General features: G+C 41.7%; 1 protein-coding gene across 1 annotated transcript; it reads left to right on the top strand.

The window, feature by feature from the left end:
• Positions 1-6,449: 6,449 nt before the first annotated feature.
• Positions 6,450-19,490, top strand: TRAP1 (TNF receptor associated protein 1). The gene is made up of 18 exons (XM_075179414.1): positions 6,450-6,583; positions 7,895-8,065; positions 9,237-9,319; positions 9,804-9,944; positions 10,303-10,374; positions 10,820-10,980; positions 11,173-11,282; positions 11,383-11,456; positions 11,602-11,757; positions 11,996-12,116; positions 12,530-12,599; positions 13,552-13,699; positions 15,993-16,178; positions 16,285-16,423; positions 16,511-16,596; positions 18,091-18,236; positions 18,611-18,683; positions 19,065-19,490. The coding sequence occupies exons 1-18, from the start codon at positions 6,490-6,492 to the stop codon at positions 19,164-19,166; spliced, it is 2,133 nt and encodes a 710-aa protein (XP_075035515.1). The 5' UTR covers positions 6,450-6,489; the 3' UTR covers positions 19,167-19,490.
• Positions 19,491-26,402: the final 6,912 nt, after the last annotated feature.

Below are 26,402 nucleotides of genomic sequence, written 5' to 3'. Positions count from 1 at the left end.
TGACATTGTTAGCCGCTTTGCTGTCAGAGGGGATAAGCAATCATTCTTTCACCCCTCCGCCAGGAAAGTGGTGGAAATACTGTCTTGACAGCAGCTATTTTCATGCTGAGTAAAAGTGTATATGGTATTAAAAATTCAGTGTTCTGGGTTTTTTTCATTTTGTTTTGTTTATGAAAATGCTGTTTTTAACATTGTACGCTGGACTATGCATGTTTTTTTTAAATTGTATATAAAGTATTGCTTAAAATTGATATAAATTACTGACATTTTTACCATGTAGTTCCTTCCTTACAGCCCCTAGTCTACAATAGAGCTGTAGTAGTTGTATAGATCATATTTAGGTGAAGATAAATTAAATTATCCATTTTTATATATTTTTTTAATAGAGACAAATTATAAAATCCGTACTTAGAATCGGAGAGATTGGTCTGGAGCGATATATTTAGTTTACACTTGGTTCGGGTGAGGACGAGCCCACTCTGTGTTGGCGTGTTATAGCTTGGTAAAAATACACTTGTCTGTAAAGAGCACAATTCATCACACAGCTCCAGGATAAAATTCCAAAATGTGTTTTTGGTGTATTTCTCTACAGTGGGGACAGCTAGCTTGTGGACTGAACCAATATTCAATTCACTCTTTTTGTTCCTATTGATGATGGATTTTCATAAAAAATTGAGTGGTTCAGCCAGCAGACACTGGAAAGGGGGTATGCCACATAGGACAACAGTCAACTTACTTTAGTATCTAAAGCATGTTCGCTTATGAGGGTTGTGTGTCCTTACATGTCAGTCTGCCACCCTCTCTTCACACACAATTAAAGCACTCTGTTAGAATTACCAGCCCTGAACGTCACCAGGTTTTGTGCACATTATAAGGACTATCTGGATATTGAAATCGGTTTAGATAGGTTACAGCTTTTTCACTATTGAAATGATTTAAATTGTACCCATGATGTACGTGGCCTAGATATACTGTGCTGTTCCACTGATCATTGGTGTTGGAAACACACACAATGTGGGGTTAGCTGTCCTGTCGGGCTTGTGTAAGTAACAGAAGTTCATTAAGCCTCAAATCAGTTGATGGGCTTTTTGTGAAAACAATCAGTGGGATATTGGAGCTGACTTAATGAAAACTGATTATATTAGTCTGGGGGAAGTAAAAATACTCTGAACTGAATTCAAAATATTGAGGCAAATTTCAGGTCAGCCTGAGATCTATATTTTTGTTTTTCTTGCATTCAGTCCCATTATTGTCCCAGTAGATAGAATGTACCAGGTAGAATGTTTACCTGACACTGGATAAGCTGTGATGCAATGTTGGGTGCGCGGGGTCTTTTCAGTGTTAAATGGCTGCTGTACATGAATTGGTGTATATATCCTCAGCATGATCTATACTACAGATGTAAATAGTCTTCAGTTAAATGCTCGAGAGATCTAAAACACGTCCTGCCTTCAGGTGCCTGTAGATGTGCTGATATTACAAGCCCCATTAGTTGAGTGCCCTGTAAAATAAGACTATTTTCAAAAGTAAAGACACCGATTTGAAAACAGCAATCCTTATTAGCCCAGTGTAACGGAAAAGTGTCATCGGAGCACATCACAAGGGTAGATGATGACTGACTAGTTGTAACGCAGCTCTGTACATCAACTGTTTTGTCTGATCGTTGCTTAAGCATTATTCCTGCTGATGTTATATTTTAGAGAATTGCTAATGTGGGAGACTAGTCAAATGTATGGTAAGTTTCCTGATATGATTGGTCAAAACATTTCTTCCTTAGAGAATATGGCTCTCATTTCTCTTAGCCATTAGCCCATACAGAGGGGAATAGATGGCCAGCTGATTCCCTTTTGTAGATTATTATTGGTAATGCATGGGGGTATTTAGAGGGGGGTAAATATGCAATGACATTTGAATCTTGTTGTCTTAAAACAGTAAATAGCATATCAATACAATTATCCTCCTGTGCTGAATAATCCAACACTTACACTGTCAACGTCATATGAATATACAGTAAATAACATCATATGCTTCAGAAAGGAATTTACCAGCTATCATATTCACAGTGTAACCTACCTGAAAGTCAGTCTCGTAAAGTATTCTAACTCCTATGACACATATTTCAGCTCCCTTTTAGGTCACCGGTGTTTGCACATAGTCAGCAGTGTAAGCGCAGAGTCTCTGATTCACGAGTGTTAGCTCTGTCGCTGTTGCCCACTGACCAGTTTATGATGGAGGTCTACTTCCCAAAGGGAATGGTATGGTAATTACATCCTGTGTTGTGTATGTATAAGGCCTAGCAGGGGCAGAGAGCTCATTTTGGTCTTGCGTATTTGCATCTATTTGCTGGAACTAAAACGGTTTGCGCTGTGGCATACAGTACATGGGTTCCATATAATTTGGGGTAGTTATACTGACTGAATGAAAAGTGAGGAGGCCTTGTGCCATCCACCATTATTTACTGCTCTGTGATTGGGTGGGCAGGAAGGGTGCGGATAACTAGTGTCAGGTGGGAGTGGTCTTGAATGAGATGGAGTCTGGTTTGGATTTACAAAAGTGTAATAAGTAATTTATTAAGTTATATAGTGCCTATGTATTACGCATTGCTTTACAGGAAATATTTAAGCCTTGTCATCAGTGGCTTACCCAGTGGAGACTGTATTCCCTAATGCGTACACACTAGGGTAAATTGTGGCAGAAGCCAGTTAACTTAAAGTATGTGCTCATTTCTAACATCGGTAAAAAGGTCTGTTCTATTACCCCTTACATACTCTTTGTCATTCTCCATAGTGTCCCTTTCCTAATGTGGAAGTTTTTTTCATTGCACAATCTCTTTTTAAGTTCAATATTTTCTTCTTGCCAGGCCTGTGTGGTTTAAAAGAATGTGTAATTGGTTGCTGATTTAGATTCATTTTTACTGTTACATTTTTGTTTAAGCCAAGGTAGGCCAGGGCCGTCAGTGGTTCTAGGCAGTATTTAAAAAAAAAAAAAAAAAAAAAAAAAGTCACGGGAATAGACATGTAACATGGGCAACTTGGTCAGGTGCAGTGAGCTATTTTTTGTTGTGCTTTTTTTTTTTTTTTTTTTTTTAATTAGTATTACTACATTTAGACATGCAGCTGCTTAATTTTTAAGATTCAGGAGCTATAACCCAAAGTGGACTAGAATTAATGTGTTTTGAACCTTTCAACTCCTTTAGTCTGAATCCTGTAGAAGTCACTGAATTAGTCTTCCATTATATGGTATTGGTGTATGTATGTGTCCACACATAGGGACTATAATGACATTGTAGTCAAATACATATACCTTAATATGAAGTTGGTCCCCCTATTGCAGCGATAACAGCTTCCACTCTTCTTGGAAGGCTTTACACAAGATGTTGAAGTGTTTTTGTGGGAATTTGTGTGCATTTATTCTGTAGAGCATTTATGAGGTCAGGTAGTGATGTTGGATGAGAGACCTGGCTCACAATCTCCATTCCAGTTCATCCCAAAGGTGTTCGATGTCTTTGAGGTCAGGGCTGAACTCATCAAACCCTGAAATACAGCCCCATACCATTATCCCTCATCCACCAAACTTCACCGTTGCCATAATGCAGTCGGGCATGGAATGGTCTCCCGGCATCTGCCAAACCCAGACTCGTCCATCTGACTTCTAAACAGAAGTGTGATTCATCACTCCACATAACATGTTTTCACTGCTCCACAGTCCAGTGTCGGTGTGCTTTACACCACTCCATCTGACGCATGGTCATAGCATGGTGTTGGTGAGGTAAGGTGAGGCTTAGATGCAAGTGCTCAGCCATAGAAGCCCTATTCCATTAAGGTCCTGACACAATTTTTGTGTTTTATAATAATGCCGGTGGAAGTTCAGAAATCTTCAGCTATGAAATCAGTAGAGTATTGGTAACTGTTACGCACCATTCCCCTTAGCAGTCGAACTTTGTCTGTAATTTTATGTGGTCTTCCTGTACGTGGCTGAGTTGCTGCTGCTTCTAAAAGTTTCCATTTTCTAATAATATCACTTACAGTTGACCAGTCTTATATAGGTGGCATCCTATCACAGTACCACGTTCGAAGTCACTGAGCTCTTCAGAATGACCGATTTTGTATCATAAATGTTTGCAAATAGAGACTACAGGGGTAGGTGTTTGAGTTTATGCACCTCTGGCGACAGGTCTGATTAAAACACCTCAATTCAATAGTTAATAGGTGTGGCCAAATACTTTTTCCCCATATAGTGTATATGTAGGTATATATATTCGGTTGATACCGTTATCAAAATGTTGCAAAACTTTCTACTTTTAGAGGCAATTCAGTTTGACGCGATGAGCTGCTGGACCTCGTGCAGATATCCGACTGCACTCCTTTCTGGTACCCAAACATTGCTAGTTTTTCCCCTACACACCTTTTGGGGGTGTGAGAAAAAAACCTCAGTGCCTTCATGATTGTGCTGGAGCCTCAGCACAGGGAATTGAACTCTAGCGGGCTGTTGGAACTGCATTGATGCCAGGAAATGGTTATTTTTTGAAAATGTTAGATATTTAGTTTAAGGTGCAGTTTGTTATTGTTGTAGCCAGAACCAGGCTCATGGTCTTTTTCCTGACCTTACCTCTGTGAACTAGCCCTACATGCAGACTCTCCCAGAATGCCTGTAAGTTATAGTGAAAGTTGGGAATTCTTCCAGATGGTGGTAAAAGGTGGCACAATTGTGCTATTACATAATCACTGCTTGCTCAATGCTGCAAAATACATCACACAGTGCTGGAGTCCTGCAATGATGGTCTCTCCCGCCACGCTGTGCAATTTAAATCATCGTTCATAGGAAGGCATGGCGTGATTTGTGTCACTCCAAAAGGGCCAACTTGACTTTCTAGACCTGCGCTTCAGGCGCTCCAACGTAAGCATGGACTAATTTGTACATTGTTAAAGTTTTCAAACTTATTTTTTTTGGGGAACAGCATCCCTTTTTTATTTGAGATTTGATTATCTTCTTCCTCACTAAAATTTTACATACATTGACACATTTATTCTTTCATAACTACCAGATTTTGGAGTGGAAAAATGATGCACTGTTCCTGGCTAGAGTAAGGTGAAAGGAGAACCATTATCATAAACCTCCCACTGCAGGATTCTTTAAAGTAACGAACAATGGTTCATAAGCGCAGACAAGCTGGACTGGAACAATTCGTTGATTTATTACTAACAAGAATAACAAAGCCTTTAAAGATGTGATAATGCCCTTACCATAAATGCAGTTTTATATCAGAAACTATAGCAATTACAGGTTAGTGGATATTTATATAAAAGCAAGATAAACAATATTAAATAACACTAATGGGTTAGTCTAGTGGTTCCCAAACTGTGCACCTATGCTCCCTGGGGTGCCTCGGCCAGGGCCAATGGTAAGCAAGGCGGGGAACTACTTGGTAATTATTTTGGCTTAGGGGTGCATTGAAAAAAATTTGGAAACGCTAAGGGTGCCTTGAACTGAAATTTGGGATCCACTGGATTAGTCTATACAAGTAAAACAGGTAACTCTTCAAATATGGATATAAGATAAGACTGATGAATTAGATTAGCAAAAATCTACTCTGGTTACTCATCTTCACTTTAATTGTCCACATCTGTACCCAGTGGAACCCCAATCGGTCAAGCACATAATCTGGTGAGGTGTCCCATTGTTAGCTACATTGGGCTGGGTCACCCGCATTTCTTTTAATTAAAAATGTTCCTAATAGCCTCCTGAGCTGAGTCTTGCCTGCCACCCTCTCCCCCTACTCTGGGCTAAAATCTGCTAGCCATCCTGCCCCTGGTTACATGGGATGGATTTTATATATACAGGGTGGTCCATAAGTGTGGAAACACCCTTGTAAAATAAATTAAGAGTTGCATTCAAGATGGCTGCCATACTGGCCACATACCCTAAAAAGTTTACCACTACACCCAGATCATATATGTAGACACTGGTATAATAGTTCCTTCTTCATTTCTGTTTTAAAATGGCATTTGCACACTCATGGACCACCATATGTGAATGTGCAAGTGTGAGTGTGTATGTATATATGCATATCTATATGTATGTATATGTATGTATATGTATATATATATATATATATATATATATATATATATATATATATATATATATATATCCTGATGAAAGAAATGCTTTCTCTGGGTGATGCTGGAGGCAGTGTACATCAATACAGGTTGGACAGGACATACATTACGTTGCAGAGTAGGGATACAACAGAGAAATGGTCACCCCAATATTATTATTGCTATATTAGACCCACAGGTCCTGTCACAATGTCACTGATTATGGACATTAATACAATTACTGAGATAAGCTCTCCAGCTGTAGTGGAGCAGAGCCTGCTGGGACTTGTAGTCCCACACCAGCTGGAGGCTGCAGGGTCAGACACACCCCACCAGTGACGCCGGGGGCGCACAGATATGACGTCAGTCACATGAGCATCTGAGAGGAGACATGGCGGCTGTGTCTGTGCTGAGAGGAAACCTAAGCCGGGTGCTGAGAGCCTGGGGCCGGGCCGTGGCGCCCGTGTCTGGGAGGAGCCTGAGCGGTGAGTCTCATGAGGTCACTGCTGTGACGTCACATGTCACTTTTATTCCTGAGCTCCCTAGTGGTTGTAGCACCCACGTGTCCTCTGTGTCCTCTATTACAGCCAGTCTATATATTGTATATATTACAGATAGCTGGGGCTGTCACATCATGCTGCTTCTGACAACACTCATTTTCTTGCATTATATTAGTTATAGAGAAAATAACCTGTTAGTGTGGGGCAGGAATGTCATAGAGCACAAAGAGTCCCATAGACAGGGGCTAATACTAGTGTAACAGACATTGTGTCCAGTAAGGTGTGTGATCTGCACACATTGCAAAACAGACTGACCCCCCTCAGTCAGGACAAGGTCATTGGTATTACAACATAGTAATTGGCACCAAGCCTGTACTGTACATGCAGGGAAAACTAGTGGTAATGTTCAGGAGAAGAAAACATCCTATACTTAGTGAAAATTGGAAATAAAAATACTGTGTATAAATGGTAAAAAAAATAATAAAAAAAAACAATCTATTCCTTGTGTTTTCTTTAAACTGAGAGAAAGAATCAATAAAAGCAGCACTGTGCATCTGTGTCTATAGCCAATAATTGGAATGTAGTATCAAACATATACATAAACAGATCTAAATTGCTCTAATTTTCAAAATGAATGCCAATTTTTGTTTTCTATACGATGCCTGACCTAGGTTTATGGTAATCTTTGCATACTCATCCTAATACCCCCAGTGTTCTCAGTACCTATTTCCCAAGTGTTCCACCCAGCTGTTTTTACTTGCCACCCGGCTCTTGGAGCTCAACAGAGACCAATTGTAGTAGAATAAACCATTGTTTCTCCTATTAGAACATACAATATGTGAGCACTACAGCTAGCAGTGTGTGTTACACCACTGACCACCAGTCTGACCAGTCCTGGCAGGTTTGGGCAAAAAAGTATTGCAAATGTCGCACCCTGCTGGCATAATTTTCCGAGGAGAACACTGACCCCCATATGATAGAATACAGTGGACCATGTTCTTTGTTAGCCAAATGTTCCACAATATAATTTGCCCGAGACCTATTGGCTATTGTCTTGTTGCACTTTCACTATCAGCCAAATTATTTTTACTAACCATCTTGATCATCAATCAATGTGTCTTGTAGTGGCACAGTGAAGGAGGAAATGTATTTCAATAATTATAAAATCTGATAAAATTGGCCTGTGATAGCAGTTTCAGTTAGGAATACTTAAAAAAACAACTTGCATTTATATATATATATGAGAAAAATACAGGTTTCTGCATATTATTAAAATAATGTGATCTTTTTCCCCAGGCTATATCTCCGGGTACCAACCCTCTCCCTGGCATTCAGTGTTCACATCCAGGTATAGCCAGTGTAACTTGAGTATTACGTCGTGCCGGAGATACACTACACAGACCGTAGAGAACAAGGAGGAAGAGCCTCCTATACACACAATCATCTCTGATTCTGAGACTGTGCAAGGTGAGTGCCGAGCATTTGTTTTAACTGCTTGCTACATTTAGTATGTAAAAATGTTGGTAGTGTAGTCATCATGTATGAAGGAGCCTATTATTGTGAAAGTTACATAGCTGTTTTGAGGTGTATGGGCGGGAGTTGTTGAATCAGTTGTAGATAGTTATTTATATTGGGGTTTATGATGAGTTTTAATTTCAAGAATGTCATGTACTATTGATCTATGTATAGTAGAGCATACTTGCCAACTCTCCTGGAATGTCCGGGAGACTCCCGCATTTTGCGAGAGTCTCACGGACTCCCGGGAGAGTGTGTCAATCACCCGAATCTGCCCACTTCACTAGGAAGTGCCCAACTTCCTAGTGAAGTGGGCAGAATTAGGTCCCAAACGCCTCGATTCCCGGTGAATCGCGGCGTTTGGCCCCGCTGTCAAATGACGCGTTCGCGTCATTACGCCATGGGGGCGGGGCCAAAATGACGCACATTTAGGAGCCCCCCCCCCCCCCCCATCACGCCCACCTCCCCCGCAGGCTCCCGGAAACCAACTTACTAAAGTTGGTAAGTATGTAGTAGAGTAGTGTATATAATGTGCAATAGTTTGTGTGTGTGTGTGTGTGTATGTATATATATATATATATATTATATTCTATAGTATATGAATTACGTTTAAAGAACATGATAATATAGTACAACAGCTACTCCATAGACCTGTTTAGAACTCCAGTCTAGGTGGGATTGGGGAAAGGCTTGGCATTGCTGCCATACTTTTAAGCATACACAAATGGCTAACTACTGTTATTTAAATAAGCCATGTAGATAGCTTTATTTATTAAAGAAGAATTCCGAATTTATTATTTTTTTTTTTATAAAATAACTCGCTTCATCCCCACCTGACGTAACCATATCTACAGGTTTCCCAATGCACTCAGCCCTCCCACTGCCGGTAACGGTCGGTTTTCCAAAGCGCAACACCCTTAAAAGTTAAGCATTACCGACAAAGACAAGAATGATTATATTGAGAAATTCGGGATTATGGAATGTGGGAACCCAGCGGTTATGCCAGTTGAAGGGACGGTCGTCATATTCATATTATATGAGTAACATGTTAAAATGTGACTAAACCAAAGTACGGGTTTCTTCTACAACAGCACTATTAATAACATTTACTAATGTGTTGCAGGTTCTGCTTCTAAGCATGAGTTCCAGGCTGAAACTAAGAAGCTCCTGGACATTGTTGCTCGGTCATTATACTCTGAAAAGGAGGTATGTATTGGTGGCACAGTGGTTGGCATTGTTGACTTGAGGCGATGGGTCCATGGGTTTGATTCTGACTGGGGTGCTATAAAATTCAGTTTGTATGTTCCCTGTATTTGTGTGGGTTTTCTCCTGCCCCCATAGCCAGAGACCTACTGGTTATATTATAGGCTTCTGCCTAACTTGGCCCTAGTGTCATTTTTCTTGTTCCTGTAGTAGAAATTTGCATTGAGGAGGGAATAATGTGTCTGGAATTCTCTGATTGCTCAGCGCTCTCTAATAATGTTGGCACTATATAAATAAGGGGGAATAATAATTAGTTAACACTCTGCAGTAGGAATGAAGTAGCTTAATTTGTCCGATTTCTTAAATACAATAATAAATAGTAAAATAAAAAAAAACAGGTTTTAGTGTGATATGTGATTTCTGGATCCCAGTTACAATCTAGATGACTACTGCTTGTCCTATATGACTCTGTTTCTCCCTCTACCAGGTATTTATCAGGGAGCTGATCTCTAATAGCAGTGATGCCCTGGAGAAGCTCCGGCACAGGCTCATGTCACAGGGGTGCGTCTTGACAGAGATGGAGATCCACTTACAGACAGACAGCGAGAAGGGAACCATCACCATTCAGGTACAAGAATCAGAGTGAGAGGCCTGTTAATGCTGTATTACATGTCAATACGGTACCCTGATAAGTCTCCAGCCATGTACATAGGTCTGTTGTCTTGCAGTGCTGTAAACTAGTAGACCTCTAGCACTGCACACTCCTGTGTTACTCTATAGTCTTCTAGTGCATGGCCAGCAGTGTACACAGAACTGTGACTAATCTATTGCCTGGCTGTGCTGTACATTTGGAATTTTGTCAGCAGTGAATATGATTTTGTTTCTGCTTTATTGCATTGTTGAACACCAATAACCCTCCAGCATATACTGTTACATATTCTATGGATTACTATGTACAATTATATTTCATGACATCTTTCCTGCAGGACACTGGTGTGGGGATGACAGAAGAGGAGCTTGTCTCAAACCTAGGCACCATCGCTCGCTCCGGATCCAAGGTAAGAGCTTAAGCATCATCATCATCATCACCATTATTTATATAGCGCCACTGATTCCGCAGCGCTGTAGAGATCACTCATTCACATCAGTCCCTGCCCCATTGGGCCTTACAGTCTAAATTCCCTAACATACACACACACACAGAGAAAGAGACTAGGGTCAATTTTGATAGCAGCCAATTAACCTACTAGTATGTTTTTGGAGTGTGGGAGGAAACCGGAGCATCCGGAGAAAAACCACGCAAACACGAGGAGAACATACAAACTCCTCACAGATAAGGCCATGTTTGGGAATTGAACTCATGACCCCAGCGCTGTGAGGCAGAAGTGCTAACCACTTAACCACCGTGCTGCACTCGTCCGAGATACAGAAATGTTCCAGCGGAATATTCACTGTACATCATAGTACACAGTGTCATGCATTCCTTATCACTGTTTTCTGTAGGCCTTCTTGGATGCCCTGCAGAGCCAGGCTGACACCTCTGGGAAGATAATAGGCCAGTTTGGAGTGGGCTTCTACTCAGCATTCATGGTTGCAGACAAGGTTGTTGTATTCTCACGGTCTTCAGAGCCCGAGAGCACTGGATATTGCTGGACCTCTGATGGGTAAGTACAAGGTTAGTAGATGTATCTCAGCAGCGTCCGTTCCTTGCACCAGAATGAGAAATCATCTTAACCATTTTTACAAAGTTTTGTCAACATACCAGATCAATTGGTTGGCTACGTGTTGATGGTCCAACTCTCTGTCATCATCTTATTAAATTCCCTATCTAAGTGTTTTATCCTACCCTTCTTTAGGTCTGGTGTCTTTGAAATGGCAGAGGCCAGCGGCGTGAGACTGGGCACCAAAGTCGTCATCCACCTTAAGGATGACTGTAAAGAGTTTGCCAGTGAGGACAGAGTAAGAGGTGGGTCGCTATAGGGCTTTAGAAACAATGTACTGGTTAAAGATAGGGGTTGTTGCATAGACCTATTTTCTCATTTGTCATTTCTTGTGTTACATTGCAGAGGTGGTAACAAAGTACAGCAACTTCGTCAGCGCACCCCTTTTCTTGAATGGAAAGAGAGTTAATACCTTGCAGGTAAGAGATGTAGAGTGCTTGTCCGGTCCTTACACTGTCTTTGCAGTTCACTTTCTTTTTTTCATGCCGGTCTCTTAATTTTCTTATGCTACTTTATCCACCTTTTTGTTTTTCTCAAATTTTTTTTTTTTCATTTCCTCTCCAGGCTCTGTGGATGATGGATCCCAAGGAGATTGGAGAGTGGCAACATGAGGAGTTCTATCGGTATATAGCCCAAGCATACGACAAGCCGCGCTACACTCTTCACTACAAGGCCGACGCTCCTCTAAATATCCGCAGCATTTTCTACGTGCCGGAGATGGTGAGTTCTGTTCATACAACAACCGCTTCAATCAAGAGCGGAACACATATACACAGAGAAGAGTCTTTCTTCCCACATTTAACACTATGCAATCTTATACGTGTTAATGTGAATCTCTCATTGTACACGACTGTCTTCGTACAGAGCTGTTTACCAGTGTGCATATTCAGTTGGGAAATTGAGACTTATATACCACACCTAGGATTGTATAATGATCACCATGCCTTTCTATGTGCAGAAACCTTCCATGTTTGATGTGAGCCGGGAGCTGGGATCCAGCGTTGCTCTTTACAGCCGCAAAGTCCTCATCCAGACCAAAGCCACAGATATTCTGCCCAAATGGCTGCGCTTCATGCGAGGTGAGCACTCCCTAGCAGGCGTCCGTAACTACAGCGCTTCAATCAATTTCACCCTCGCGCGGCTACACCTGAAACAAGCTGGGGTGTTATCTTTATATATCTCTGTACACATTTAAATTAGTGGCGCTGATGATGATTTAATAGCACTTCTCTTGGGAACAGATTTGCATTGTTAGCACATTTAAAAATAATCATATGAAGAAAGAAACCGCAACATCAGATCCAGACAGGGAGAAATGCAATATAAAAATGCCCAAATTCCTTCTTAAAGAAGACAAGTTCTGGGGTAGTTAAGTAGGACACCGATAGACTGGGAGTGACAGTGCATATTACAAAAGCTAATGCTCCTAACACTGCATTCTTCCTTTTACATCCACATACATTTTACTTATTTATTTATTTCTTCTTTCCAGGGGTTGTTGACAGTGAGGATATCCCCCTGAATCTGAGCCGAGAACTGTTACAGGAGAGCGCTCTGATTAGGTGAGCAAGGAGAGAGGTGGAGTATAAAGAACGTTGAGTATATAGAACAGGATCATGGAGGTCATTCATCGACTTTCGTACTGATGATTACATAAATAGCCAGCTAGGTACCTGCATCCGATTGGGCAGTACAAAGTGTTATAGTAGGAATTTGGTGGCATTGCTGCAGGATCGAAGATTTGTTTATTAATGTATTACTTGACTGTTAAGGTTTCCCACTCCTGGAGTAATTTTATCACACTGCGGGTTTGAAAGTGGAGATATGATCTGATTGGTTGCCTATAGCAACCAATCAGATTCCAGCTATCATTTTGTAGAATGTACTAAATAAATAACTATAATCTGGTTGCTATAGGCAACATTTCCACTTCTCAAACCCGCCTGAAAGCTACAGCTTGATAAATATCCCCCTGGTGAAATAGCTACACTGGTACTTTTCTTGTAGCAGACGTATCGGCGGTGTGGGCCCCTTAGCAGTAGGAATCCCTGATTTCTGTCATTCAGGTGCTTGTATTTAACAATGCTGAGAGTTCTCCAGGAAATTAAATTAATTGGGTTTGTTGTCTGGTACATGTTACCTGGGCTGTTTCAATTACAGTTTCCCCATAGAGAGCCATGCACCATTGATTCTGTATGTCACTATGTCTGTTTAGGGAAATCCTGAATATCGTGTGGCAGTTATCTATGGCCGGGAAGCAGAATGTACAATAGACATTGTCCCACCTGTTATGTTTCCAGACCTCCGTGATCTTTCCTCAAGACCACTATCTGGATGTTGTCTGCCTTATCACTTATGGGCAGATCAGTGTGCACTTGGCAGGACTATCATCAGTAATTAGATATAATAATGTAGTTCCTGACTCCATATGCTCAGAAAACTGATTGTAAGCCATGGAATGAGGAGAGATCGGGTTAGTACATTTACATTTTCTCTTAATCAACCACCTGTTAGGAAACTACGGGATGTCCTGCAGAAACGACTGATCAAATTCTTGCTTGACCAGAGCAAGAAGGACCCTGAGAAGTACAGTAAGTTCTTCGAGGACTACGGGCTATTTATCCGGGAAGGGATTGTGACCACCCCAGAACAAGAGGTCAAGGTGAGGCTGTAGTTAGTACATATTTATTTGAAAAATACTTTTTACTGTGTATTAAATAAGGGCTTCTGTATGGAGCATGAAGGATTCTTACGCATAACTTTTGCTCAATGGGATCCCTAATATTGTAGCAGAGCTCCCCCCCCCCCTCCTCCTCCTCATTTGCAGGATTAAATGTGGAGACTTTGCAGTCTAACTTAATGAACGTTTTTGTTTCCGCTTTTCCGGCTTATTTCAGAGTCTGGTGGTGTAAAAGGGTGGCCTTCTGTTTACTAATGGTAGCAACAAATGAAAAAAATATGTGAACAACTTTAAAAAAAAAAAAAAGTTAACTTTATGATAGATATCGGTCCGATGTTTTGGGCAGTGACTGTTTTCAGAACACTACAGGTTTGTAGGTGTAGGTGTTGGCCGGTGACCCTTGTCTGCCTGTAATACAGCAGAGTTCACAGTTGTACCGCTGAGTGGGTAATGCAGACGTATCTTATGACCAGCTCCTCTATAACTTACATTTCCAAACTTAGCACATTCTTAAGTGAGAGACAGACATTGCAAAACCGGGACAGACAACTTTGGATTTGGTTATGCTGAGAAGACGGTAGATGTCTGGTCTTCATGTACACAAGGGAACATATTTTGAATAAAGGGTCTCTATACCTAGATCTTTAGATAATGTAACCTTCTGGTCAGACAGTATCATCATCACCATTTATTTATATATAGCCCCAGGGCTCTGTCCTCGGCCCCCTACTCTTTTCGCTCTACACATCCTCCCTCGGTGCCCTTATCTCCTCCTTTGGTCTTCAGTATCACCTTTATGCTGACGACATTCAACTTTACATTTCTTCTCCTGATCTCTCTCCCTCCCTCCTCTCTCGGGTATCTGACTGCCTCTCTGCCCTCTCCTCCTGGATGTCCTCACGCTTGCTCAAAATTAACATCTCTAAAACCGAACTCATTGTCTTTCCTCCCCCTAGACTCCCCTTCCACCACAACCTCTCTATCGTTGTTAATAACACCACCATCTCCTCTGTCATCCAACTCCGCTGCCTGGGTGTCACCCTCGACTCATCTCTCTCTTTTGCCTCCCATGTCCAATCCCTTGCTCAAGCCTGTCGCTTGCAGCTGCGCAACATCGCCCGCATCCGACCCTTCCTCTCACAAGACGCCACCAAAATCATCATCCACGCACTCATCATCTCCCGCCTCGACTACTGCAACCTTCTCCTCACTGGCCTCCCCCTCTCACATCTCGCCCCCCTCCGCTCTGTACTCAATGCGGCTGCTAGACTCATCTTTCTCTCACGCCGCTACTCCTCTGCCTCCCCCCTCTGCCTTGCCTTACACTGGCTCCCCATCCCCTACAGAATCCTCTTCAAACTCCTTATCACCACTTACAAGGCTCTCTCCCTGTCTACTGCTCCCTATATCGCCAACCTCCTCACCATTCACACTCCTGCCCGGTCCCTGCGCTCTGCTAATGACCGTCGCCTCTCCTCCACTCTGATTACCACTTCCCACTCCAGAATCCAAGACTTCGCCCGAGCTGCCCCACTACACTGGAATGACCTCCCTTGTTCCATCCGTCTCGCTCCCAATCTGTGCTCCTTCAAACAAGCACTTAAAACTCACCTGTTCCTCAAAGCTTATCAACCGTCCACTTAACCCCTCATCTACTCTGCTCGCTATTCCCTCACTCCCCTGGCATCACCAGCTCCCTCTCGTGTCTGATTTGTCCACCCTCCCTTAGGATGTAAGCTCTTATGAGCAGGGCCCCTCTTCCCCCTGTGTCTTCATACCTGTTCTTCTGCTCTGTCCTTACTCCTTATGGCTGTACCGGAGTTACTGAAGCATTGGTACTTTGTTTTATCGTTCTGTACTGTTTAACCCTGTACGGTCTACTGTTTGTACTATGTACGGCGCTGCGGAAACCTTGTGGAGCCCAACAAATAAATAATAATAATAGTGCCACTAATTCCGCAGCACTGTACAGAGAACTCGCTCACATCAGTACCTGCCTCATTGGGGCTTACAGTCTAAATTCCCTAACATACACAGACAGACAGAGAGAGCCTAGGGTCAATCTGTTAGCAGCCAATGAACCTACTAGTATGTTTTTGGAGTATGGGAGGAAACCGGAGCACCAGGAGGAAACCCACGCAAACACGGGGAGAGCATACAAACTCCTCACAGTATGTCATTGTAGTCCAATACAGAGATTATAAACCATCTCTGCCAGAGTGCGTAGGTACATCTGTTATTCATGCATGAGCCTTTTCTATACTGCTTCTTTTAGGAGGACATTGGGAAGTTGCTGCGGTTTGAGTCCTCAGCCCTGCCTGTGGGTCAGCAGACCAGCCTGACGGACTACGCCAGCCGCATGCAAGCAGGAACACGCAACATCTACTACCTGTGTGCACCCAACCGGCACCTTGCAGAACACAGCCCTTACTTTGAAGCCATGAAGCAGAAGCATACCGAGGTCAACACTTGTTTCTCTCTGTCACTTTGTTTATTATGTCCTTTTATATTATCCCTTTTATCTGTTTCTTGCACCGAGTTAGAACTCTTCCTTGTTGTCCCTCCAGGTCCTATTCTGCTACGAGCAGTTTGATGAGCTCACTATGCTGCACTTGCGAGAGTTTAATAAGAAGAAGCTTATCTCTGTGGAAACCGATATTGTGGTGGACCACTACAAGGAGGAGAAATATGAGGACAGTCGGCCAGGTAGCCCATATGTTCTCCTTTTGCTAGCATGGTAGAGTCAGTACCTTGGACACTTACCTACACCTTTTTATCTCACTTGTTCCTCAGCTGGCGATAGATTGCCAGAGAAAGAAGCAGAAGATTTGATGGCCTGGATGAGGAACGGCTTGGCCAATCGAGTGACAAATATCAAGGTACAAACAAACTCTGTTTCTTTCTCCTGTATATTTATACCCGTTTTTGTTTGTTTATAGCTCAGATATTATTATTATTTTCGTAGATTTGTAAGGCGCCACAGTGCTCCGCAGCGCCGTGCAGTAGGGAAAACAGTACATACATAAAACAGGGACATACAAGGTAGACAAAATAAATGCAGACATGAAAACAAAGGGTATGGAGGTGCCTGCTCATTAGAGAGCTTACATTCTAAGTGGAAGAGGGCACAGATGAAACAAGAGGAGCGAGTGTGGCTCAGAGTGGAGATTGGGACAGTTGTGAGGGTGCATTTGTGTGAATAGTGTTATCGGGGATAAGGTCACCTCTGAAAAAAAGAGACGGGTTTTCAAAGAGCATCTAAAGATTTGAAGGTTGTGGGAAAGACTGATTGAGCGTGGTAGTGAATTCTATAAGTGGGGACCAGCACGGGAGAAGTCTTGTAGGCGGGAGTGAGAGGTAGTTACCAGAGACGAGGTGCAGGTCAGAGGTAGATCTAAGAGGGCGGGAGGGAAAGTATTTTGATATGAGATTTGAGATGTATGCAGGGGTGTTGTTGAGGGCTTTGTAGGTACGGGTGAGCTATTTGAATTTGATTCTGGAGGATACAGGGAGCAAGTGTAGGGATTTGCAAAGTGGTGCAGCAGATGTGGAGCGGTGAGAGAGGAAGATAAGTCTTGCAGCAGCATTTAGGATGTAGTGAAGTGTGGATATATGGGTGTCAGGAATGCCAGATAGCAGGAGGTTACAACAGACAAGATGGGAGATGATGAGAGAATGGATAAGCGTTTTGGTAGCATGTTGAGTAAGAAAAAGGGCGTATTCTGGTAATGTTTTTAAGGTGGAGTCGACAGGACTGGGAGAGTGTGGATGTGAGGAATAAAACAGGCCAGAGTAAAGTGTGACACCAAAGCAGTGGGCTCAGGAGACTGAGGAAATTGTGGTGTTATTGACAGTGAGGGAAATTTGAGGGCAGGAGGGAAGATAATAAGCTCTGTTTTGGACATGTTGAGCTTTACGTAGCGTTGGGACATCCATGTGGAGATAGCAGACAGACAGTTGGATACACAAGGTAGTACAGAAGGAGAGAGTTCAGGGGAAGAGACATAGATTTGGGTGTCCTCAGCATAGAGGTGATATTGGAGGCCAAATGAGTGAATTAGTGCCCCAAAAGAAGAGGTGTACAATGAAATAAGTACCCCAATAGTGGGAGTAGAGGGGAGGATGTGCCAGAGGTAGAAACACTAAAGGAGCAGTGCGATAGGTAGGAAGTGAACCAGGAAAAAAATGTTTAATTTTTTTTTTCCTCCAAAGTAGTAGGATTTTTATTTAAAGTTTTTTTGGTTTTTTGTTTTTTTTTTACTCAATTTAATCTTTGGCAATTGGGTTATAAATTAAAGTGAGCTGTGTTTGAGCCCTGTGACCCTTAATGAACTGTATCCCTACTAGAAGTTAGCTCTGTGCTCTTTGTGCAGGTTACACCACGTCTAGACACCCACCCAGCCATGATTACAGTGCTGGAGATGGGGGCTGCCCGTCACTTCCTGCGCACACAGCAGCTTGCTAAAACCAGCGAGGAGCAGGCACAGATCCTACAGCCCACTCTGGAGATCAACACCGGGTGAGTATCTCGGGGCAATCACAACACATCTGTCAGGCTAAAGCCACAGGAACCATTATCAGTTGCTCAAACAAAAGTTGAGACTTGATTAACTTTTCTTGAGTTTGGAGAGTTATCACCTATTACAGAAAACTCTGACAATAAACGTGTGTAGAATAAATTGCAATATTTTGTGATTGAACAAGATCTTCGCACTAGACAATGATGAATAGTCACTTGTATAGCAGAGCACATTGGAAACAGTCACAAAACAGGCGATCACTGATATGCAATTAATTACTTAACATCACATAGCTCAAAAAAGCCGCTGTGTTGCCTATTCCCCATACTCTGATGCCTTGATCTAACATTAGATTCCTGCTATTGTTTTTCAGGCATCCTCTTATTAAGAAGCTTGGGCAGCTGAAGGACACAGACCAGGAACTGGCCAAGTTACTTCTGGATCAGGTGGGTAACCAACCAGAATCTGCAGTTCATTGTAAATTACTAGCTTATAGATTGAATAAGCAGCAAGAGAGCCAAAATTATTTCAAACTCTCTTCAGTCCATTGTATTACTGAACACAATTTCTTTAAACATTGACCTTGTACCCATTAAATACTTTGTAATTATTTTTACAATGATTGCTGCACTGGTACAGGCTGAAAGTAATCAGATACTAAGTAATATCTGGCTGATAGCTTTGCATTACAGCACATGTGTTATTTACATCATGTTATCGATTATTATGTACTAAGTTTATTGTATCCGTTAGATATATGAAGGTAGGTTTTTGCTGAATACTACATTGTACTATACTTCTGAAATGTCTCCATCGTTACTATGCAGATCTATGATAACGCAATGATTGCTGCTGGGCTTAACGATGATCCCCGACCTATGGTAGGACGACTTAACGAGTTGCTAACTAAAGCTTTGGAAAAGCACTGATCCCGCCCCGTCTCTTTGTATAACACGTCATCTGACAAGATCTGCGTCCGCTACCTGCCCGCTACAAGGATTACGTAAATTCAGATAGCCAGTATCCGTTTAACACAGCCGCCATGTTTCCTATGGAAAAGGATTGAAAACGAACAGTCTAGTGCATCTATTTATTTGACAGACGCCGCTCTCGTCCCAAACATTCCCCAAGATATAGTGGACATGTGTAGCACAGTGGCTGCCACTAATTGTTTCTGTGTAGTTCATTGGCCAGCGGAAACTAACCATTATTGTAAATGTTGCAATAAAAAGATATGACAGATTTTGTACAAACTTCTTGTATCATGGTTTATATATCAAGACTGCCCTATGGTCATTTCTCTACACCTGACTGCATCTAATAAGCTTTTTCTTTTTGCTCACTACATAGAGCACTGTGTAGTAAGGCAATAACAGCAATCCTTATAGAACAATTCCAGACAAGGGACACAATTAAAAATAACATTCTTACAGTCATAATAAACATACTTCTATTTAATTCTAACTTAGGACTGCTTGCCGTTTCTTTATGTGTGTGGCTTTATTGTTCTCTGTACACCTTTTTAAAAGTACGAAGAATAACATCAAGGGAGACGTCTCTATTGTTTGTAAGAGGCCAATAAACTGCAATTTCCAGCATGTCCAGCCATTGTCCTTGTGACTGCTCAATGCCGATGTCCTAGCCCTGACATCAGATGCAATCCTTTCATGTTCAAGGGGATTCAGTCTGTACAAGTACACAGTTCTGTGCAGTGGATGCATATTCGTGTATGTACACATACCACCGGTATATTGTCCAGGATAAAGTACAAGCCATATTAATTCTTTCAAACTTGACTTTCTTTATAATGTTATCCTCACTATAGCACTGGTTTTACCCTTTGTCTTAAGCTGTATAACATACTGCTGTATACACACAGTGCTCCCTTGTTGTAACACAAGCTAAAACTGAGGGCAAGGAGGAAATTATTACAAAATGTAATTCCCCCCCTTAGAGCTGCTGTGTCAGACCCTACCTGCTGTTTAAAGATCCGAACGTGCACCAATGGTGATGGGTAGAGATCCCCGCCATACGTGACCTTGCTAAATAGATGAGGGTCTCAGGAAGACCACCAAAAGACTATTATTTGGAAGCAAGGGGTTTTAATACAGGACTTTATAAAGTGTAAAACCCCTTTAAGTAGAGGAGCTTTACATTCTAATTACTCCATCTCCTGTCTGATAATTGAATTACACATAATCATGTCTACTATCGCCCTTGTCACTTGCGAACCCGATAAAGATCAGCTGATTCAGATTTTGTTCGCAATACTCATCATAAAATCGGCAAAACGGATTATGATGGTCACAGTAGTTATTGCCAAGTCAAATATTATAATATGATAGGAATACAGGCTTTAATATTTACAATAATGTATAAAGTTCTTGGTGCTCCAGGACGTTAAAGTTCAGTTCCTTTTTAAATAAAGGCATTAAGGGTTCTGTAACACAAAAAAAGAATTCCGTAAACATGGCACTGTTAAGAGAGAGAGAGGTTTTTTTTTTTTATGAAATAAGTTTTTATTGGGTTTAGAAAACATAGACAGGTTATAAATGCAAATCAAACACAATGGCATGGTAGGCTATTGACAATGAAAGACTGACATCATGGCGCCAGGCCACAACATGCTTGAAGACCCTGAAAAGGGATGCGCCAAACCATACATATATAGCTGTTGAGCACCTCCAGACATGAAGCACGCATACAAAGACAAAGGGAAAAAGGGGGAAAGGGTAATCATTGGGGGGGGGGGGGCAGCAAAAATCCTCATTAAAGACCTAAGTTTAAGGTTCCTTTAACCCAGCAGAATGCAAATCAGCCCGACCCAACACATACCTGTTTGTCCCGCCCTACCAGGCAAGTGTTTGGATGTCAAATAGGACCCGCACCAATCAGTTTGTCAAATATAAGATCGGGGACTCTGGAGAATCTAAGAGATCTAACCATGGGCACCAAATGGCATAATATGTTTTGAAAGAATCTGTGGATGAAAGGTGCATCTCATCCATGATCCTGTAGAGTTCCAATCTATTCGACCAATCCCGAATACTCGGAGGCGTAGTTGCTCTCCATTTCACTGGGATTACTGCCTTAGCCGCTGAGATTAAATATTTTAAGAGAGATTTTTTAAAGCGTGATATAGGCATGTCAACTTTATTTAATAGCCAGAACACTGGAGTGTTGGGTATATTTTGACCTAGCAGCTTCCGCGTGATGTTCACCACCTGAGACCAGAATGTTTGCAGCGTCGGGCAATCCCACCAAATATGCAAAAGAGAACCAGGTCCCTGGTTACATCTCCAACATGTGTCGGGCACCCCGTGGAAAACTCTCGCCAAGTAGGTCAGGCATCTGTACCACCTGGTAAGTACCTTATAGTGGGTCTCCAGAATTGAAACACTAGGAGAGCATGCATGAGCTGCTTGGCAGATTTTGGACCAGTCAGTATCTTGTAACTCTACTCCTAGATCTCTCTCCCATTCTATCATGAATTTCGGAGGGGACACAAATAGATGCTCCACCAAAAGCTTATATATAATTGAGAGGGAATGCGGAGGACAAGTTAACCTGCAGCACAGGGATTCAAAAACCGTTAAGTTCCTAGAAGTGTGTTGTCTTGGAAGCCCCAACGATAGGAGATGTTTAATCTGCAGGTAGAGAGAGAGGTTTTAAGGAAACAACCCAAATGTAAACTGTGTTCAGTTTTACCATGATTTTGCATTGCATCGTTGTTAAATGATAAGACTTTTGAGTGGAATCTGTGTTGACCTGTTAAGTCCATACTTGCCAACTCTCCCGGTATGTCCGGGAGACTCCCAGATTCCAGGTAGGTCTCCTGGACTCCCGGGAGAGTATTGCAGCCTCCCACATCGGCCCACTTCCTAGTGAAGTGGGCAGAATTCCCAGAGAATCGCGGGGCCAAATGCCGCGATTCTCTGAATCACGAATCGCGAATTCTCTGAATCACGGCATTTGAGAATGGTGCAATTTGCATAGCCCCGCCCCCAAAGTGCCCACCTCCCCCAGACAGCCCCCGGACGCTGACTTCAGGACGTCAGCAAGTATGGTTATGTCATTACAAACCTCCGCGGCTGATATCCAGAATTGATCTTCACGATACAAACAAAACACTGGTATTATTAGAAGTTAATTTAATATGGTATAAAACGAGCAGCATCCTATTGGAATGCTATATGTTGGACTGTATAACTAATGGTAAAGTCAGTTACTGGGGAGGTTCAGCGCGTTTCACAATTGCTGTATGGAATTGGACTGATGGATTCTTGGTAGTGTAGTTTTTTCAATAACTGTTTCTGAGGTACACAAGCAGACGAATAATGGTATTTTCAAATTGAGAAAGTGTTTCACTAAACGTCCACACGTGTTGCTTACATGTGTTTATGTTGTGCTGGTTTTTAATACTGATAAAATTGCTGTGTAATTCACTAAGCATTTTCCACAAATCCACAACATTTACCTGATATTAACGGTGAAGATGAGGGCCGAGCACTGTTGTAGAATACTGCAAGCAAAACAATATCCAGTGTGTGTTGGTGCCATGACATAGAATGCTGGAGGATTGTTCTCCATGGCTGAGGCAGGTCAGTGGTGGTCCATCTGCGAGAGCAGGTACAGTATTGTCAACACCCAGGTGCTGTAGGTGGCCAAGGCTGAAGTATTATATAGCCCATAACCAACAGCCAGGGTTTTCTTTTATCACCTTACCTGGACTTCAATCAAGCCCCAAGTCCTGGTGCTCCACATGTATAGAACACAGATTATGTCCAGACTCATCTTTAGTGCATCTGTCACCTTCAATGAGGCAGCCATAATGTGTTCTGTTACAATATTCATAAGATTCTAGCCTATCAATTCATATGCACCAATGTCGGGAGGATACATGTAATAGCCAAATATTTATGAGGTGCTGGTTCCTAGAGAGAAAATAGACTGCATTTTCCTGAGTATCGGGTAAACCTACAAAATTTGCGTCCACTTTCTGTGGGCAACAGATTAAGAAGTATTTGACCATCATCATCATCATTTATTTATATAGTGCCACTATTTCCGCAGCGCTGTACAGAGAACTCATTCACATCAATCCCTGCCCCATTGGGGCTTACAGTCTAAATTCCCTACTATAGACACACACTCACACAGACAGACAGACAGATAGGGAGAGACTAGGGTCAATTTTTGATTGCAGCCAATTAACCTTACCAGTATGTTTTTGGAGACCATGAGAATGTACACGTGCCCTGGTCAAAATCTGACACAAAACACAAATGATGACATTTCTGGATATGAAAAGAAAGCATCAAAACATAATACTCCATAATCACACACCCCTCTGTTCTTTCTCAGTACCTTGCATAGGAGTTTGGTACACGCTCTCTTGTCCTTACTTACGTTATTTTATTTTTACCTCTTGTTACAGCAGGCTTTTTTTTCACCCCCTCTATCTGATTGCTATATTTATTGTTGGTTTCCAGTCCAATGCTTACCAGTCTGATGATGAAATACTATCTTGGTGACATGACCCTACTCAAAATAAATCTGCGTTTTTGTTTTTTATAAAGCAAAGTTTCAAGTTATAGTAACATCACACAGTCATGGCCCAAAGTTTTGAAAATGACACAAGTATTGGTTTTCACAAAGTTTGCTGCTTCAATGTTTTTAGATATTTTTGTCAGATATTGCTATTGTATACTGAAGTAAAATTACAAGGATTTCATAAGTGTCAAAGGCTTTCATTGACAATTACATTAGGTTTATGCAGAGTAGATTTTTGCAGTGTTGACTCTTCTTTCTGAAGACTTCTGCAATTCGCCCTGGCATGCTGTCAATCAACTTCTGGGACACATACTGACTGATGGCTGCCCATTCTTGCCTAACCAATGCTTGGAGTTTGTTGGAATTTGTGGGTTTTTGTTTGTCCACCCACCTCTTGAGGATTGACCACAAGTTCTCAATGGGATTAAGGGTCTGGGGAGTTTCCGGGCCACGGTGCTCCTTAATGCTAGAAAAGCCATTGTTCATCACCAAACTGTTCTTGGATGGCTGGGAGAAGTTGCTCTTGGAGGATGTTCTGTTACCATTCTTTATTCATGGCTGTGTTCTTAGGCAAAATTGTGAGTGAGCCTACTCCCTTGGCTGAGAAGCAACCCCACACATGAGTGGTCTCAGGATGCTTTACTGTTGGCATGACACAGGACTGATGGTAGAGCTCACCTTTCCTTCTTTGGACAAGCGTTTTTCCCAGATGCCCCAAACAATCTGAAAAGGGATTTATAAGAGAAAATTATTTTACCCCAGTCCTCAGCAGTCCAATCCCTGTACCTTTTTGCAGAATATTAGTCTGTCGCTGATGTTTTTCCTGGAGAGAAGTGGCTTCTTTGCTGGCCTTCTTGACACCAGGCCATCCTCCAAAAATCTTTGCCTCACTGTGCGTGCAGATGCACTCACACCTGACTGCTGCCATTCCTGAGCAAGCTCTGCACTAGTGGTGTCCCGATCCCGGAGCTGAATCAACTTTAAGAGACGGTCCTGGCGCTTGCTGGACCTTCTTGGGTGCCCTGAAGCCTTCTTCACAACTATTGAACCCCTCTACTTGAAGTTGATGATTCGATAAATGGTTGATTTAGGTGCAATCTCACTAGCAGCAATATCCTTGCCTGTGAAACTGGAAGAACAATGATTTCAACCACCACCCTCCTTTTAAAGCTTCCAATCATTCTAACTCAATTAACATGAGAGTGATCTCCAGCCTTGTCCTCGACAACACTCTCACCTCTGTTAACGAGTAAATCACTGACCTGATCTCAGCTGGTTCTTTTGTGGAAGGGTTAAAATGCAGTGGACATGTTGTTTTTGGAATAATATTCATTGTCATGGCAAAGAGGGACTTTGAAATTAATTACAATTCATCTGATCACTCTTTATGACATTCTAAAATATATGCAAATTACCATCATAAAAATTGAGGCAGCAGACTTTGTGAAAAATAATATTTGTGTCATTCTCAAAACTTTTGGCCATGACTGTACATGCAGTCAGTGCTGTGGTTGTCACGCATGACAATGGTATCAAAAATTGATGACAATTCATATAACATCCAGCCATCTAAGGTCCTATGTCAATATATATCAGTAAGCACTTTTGTAAACGATCCTATTGAACAGTTGTATTATAAATATACCTTTCTCACTGTGAGAATACTTGCATAAATAATTATTATTACTAACATTTATTTATATGGTGCCAGCATAGTTTTAAAACGAGGCTTGGTACTGACAAAGGGGGCGTAATTCAGTTGTCCGCGAGGTGACTCAATGTCTTAGGAACAGTCCGCAGGGACAATTGTGGTGGAGATTTTACTAAAATCTCGGCTCATTTTTCCCTCATGTCCCATAGACATGCATTGCCCGGCAGCAACTTGCAGCTAATTGAACCTGCCCCAAAGAGGTTAGAGGGGGAAAAAAAAGTAGTAGTGAACCTCCAGGTCAGGTTTTCAAGCTATTACTTTGTCATGGATGGATAGGAGCCGATGCCCCAACCTATTAGTGACGAAAAAGGGGACGTTGCATTTGTATTGTGCACAGAATTGCCATCCTATTCTGTAAAAATAATTAAAAAAACAAAACATGGTAGTCCTATCATCCTATTAATTACTTTATTACTGAGGTAGTCCATTAAAATACCAGCCAGGTGGCAAACTTAAGGATAGATATGTATACACTGGTATTAAAGTTATTCAGTTTAAATGCATTTTTACGTGTGATTAAAAAAAAAAAAAGAAAAAAAAAAAGAGCACTGCATGTGCCAGTATTTACATGCAACAAAAACAATGGACAGGGGAAAAACAGTGCCTGTTATGTTGTGACTCCTGTTCTTTTATACTGATGGAGGGACAGGGAAACATCAAGTGTACAGATTCATCCTGATAGGTGTCTATAATGCATATATATATATATATATATATATATATATATATCTATATATATATATATATATACAGATATATACATAGACAGATATATACATAGACAGATATATACATATATATATATATATATATATATATATATATATACACACACACCTACATTAGATGATTTCTATGCCTCCAGGCATGCTTTTATATTTGCCGTGTTTGGATATTTACA

This window comes from Mixophyes fleayi, chromosome 7, assembly GCF_038048845.1.
Source record: "Mixophyes fleayi isolate aMixFle1 chromosome 7, aMixFle1.hap1, whole genome shotgun sequence".
Classification (NCBI taxonomy): domain Eukaryota; kingdom Metazoa; phylum Chordata; class Amphibia; order Anura; family Limnodynastidae; genus Mixophyes; species Mixophyes fleayi.
Note: the sequence above shows the minus strand (reverse complement) of the source record. Positions and strands in the feature narration are given on the sequence as shown.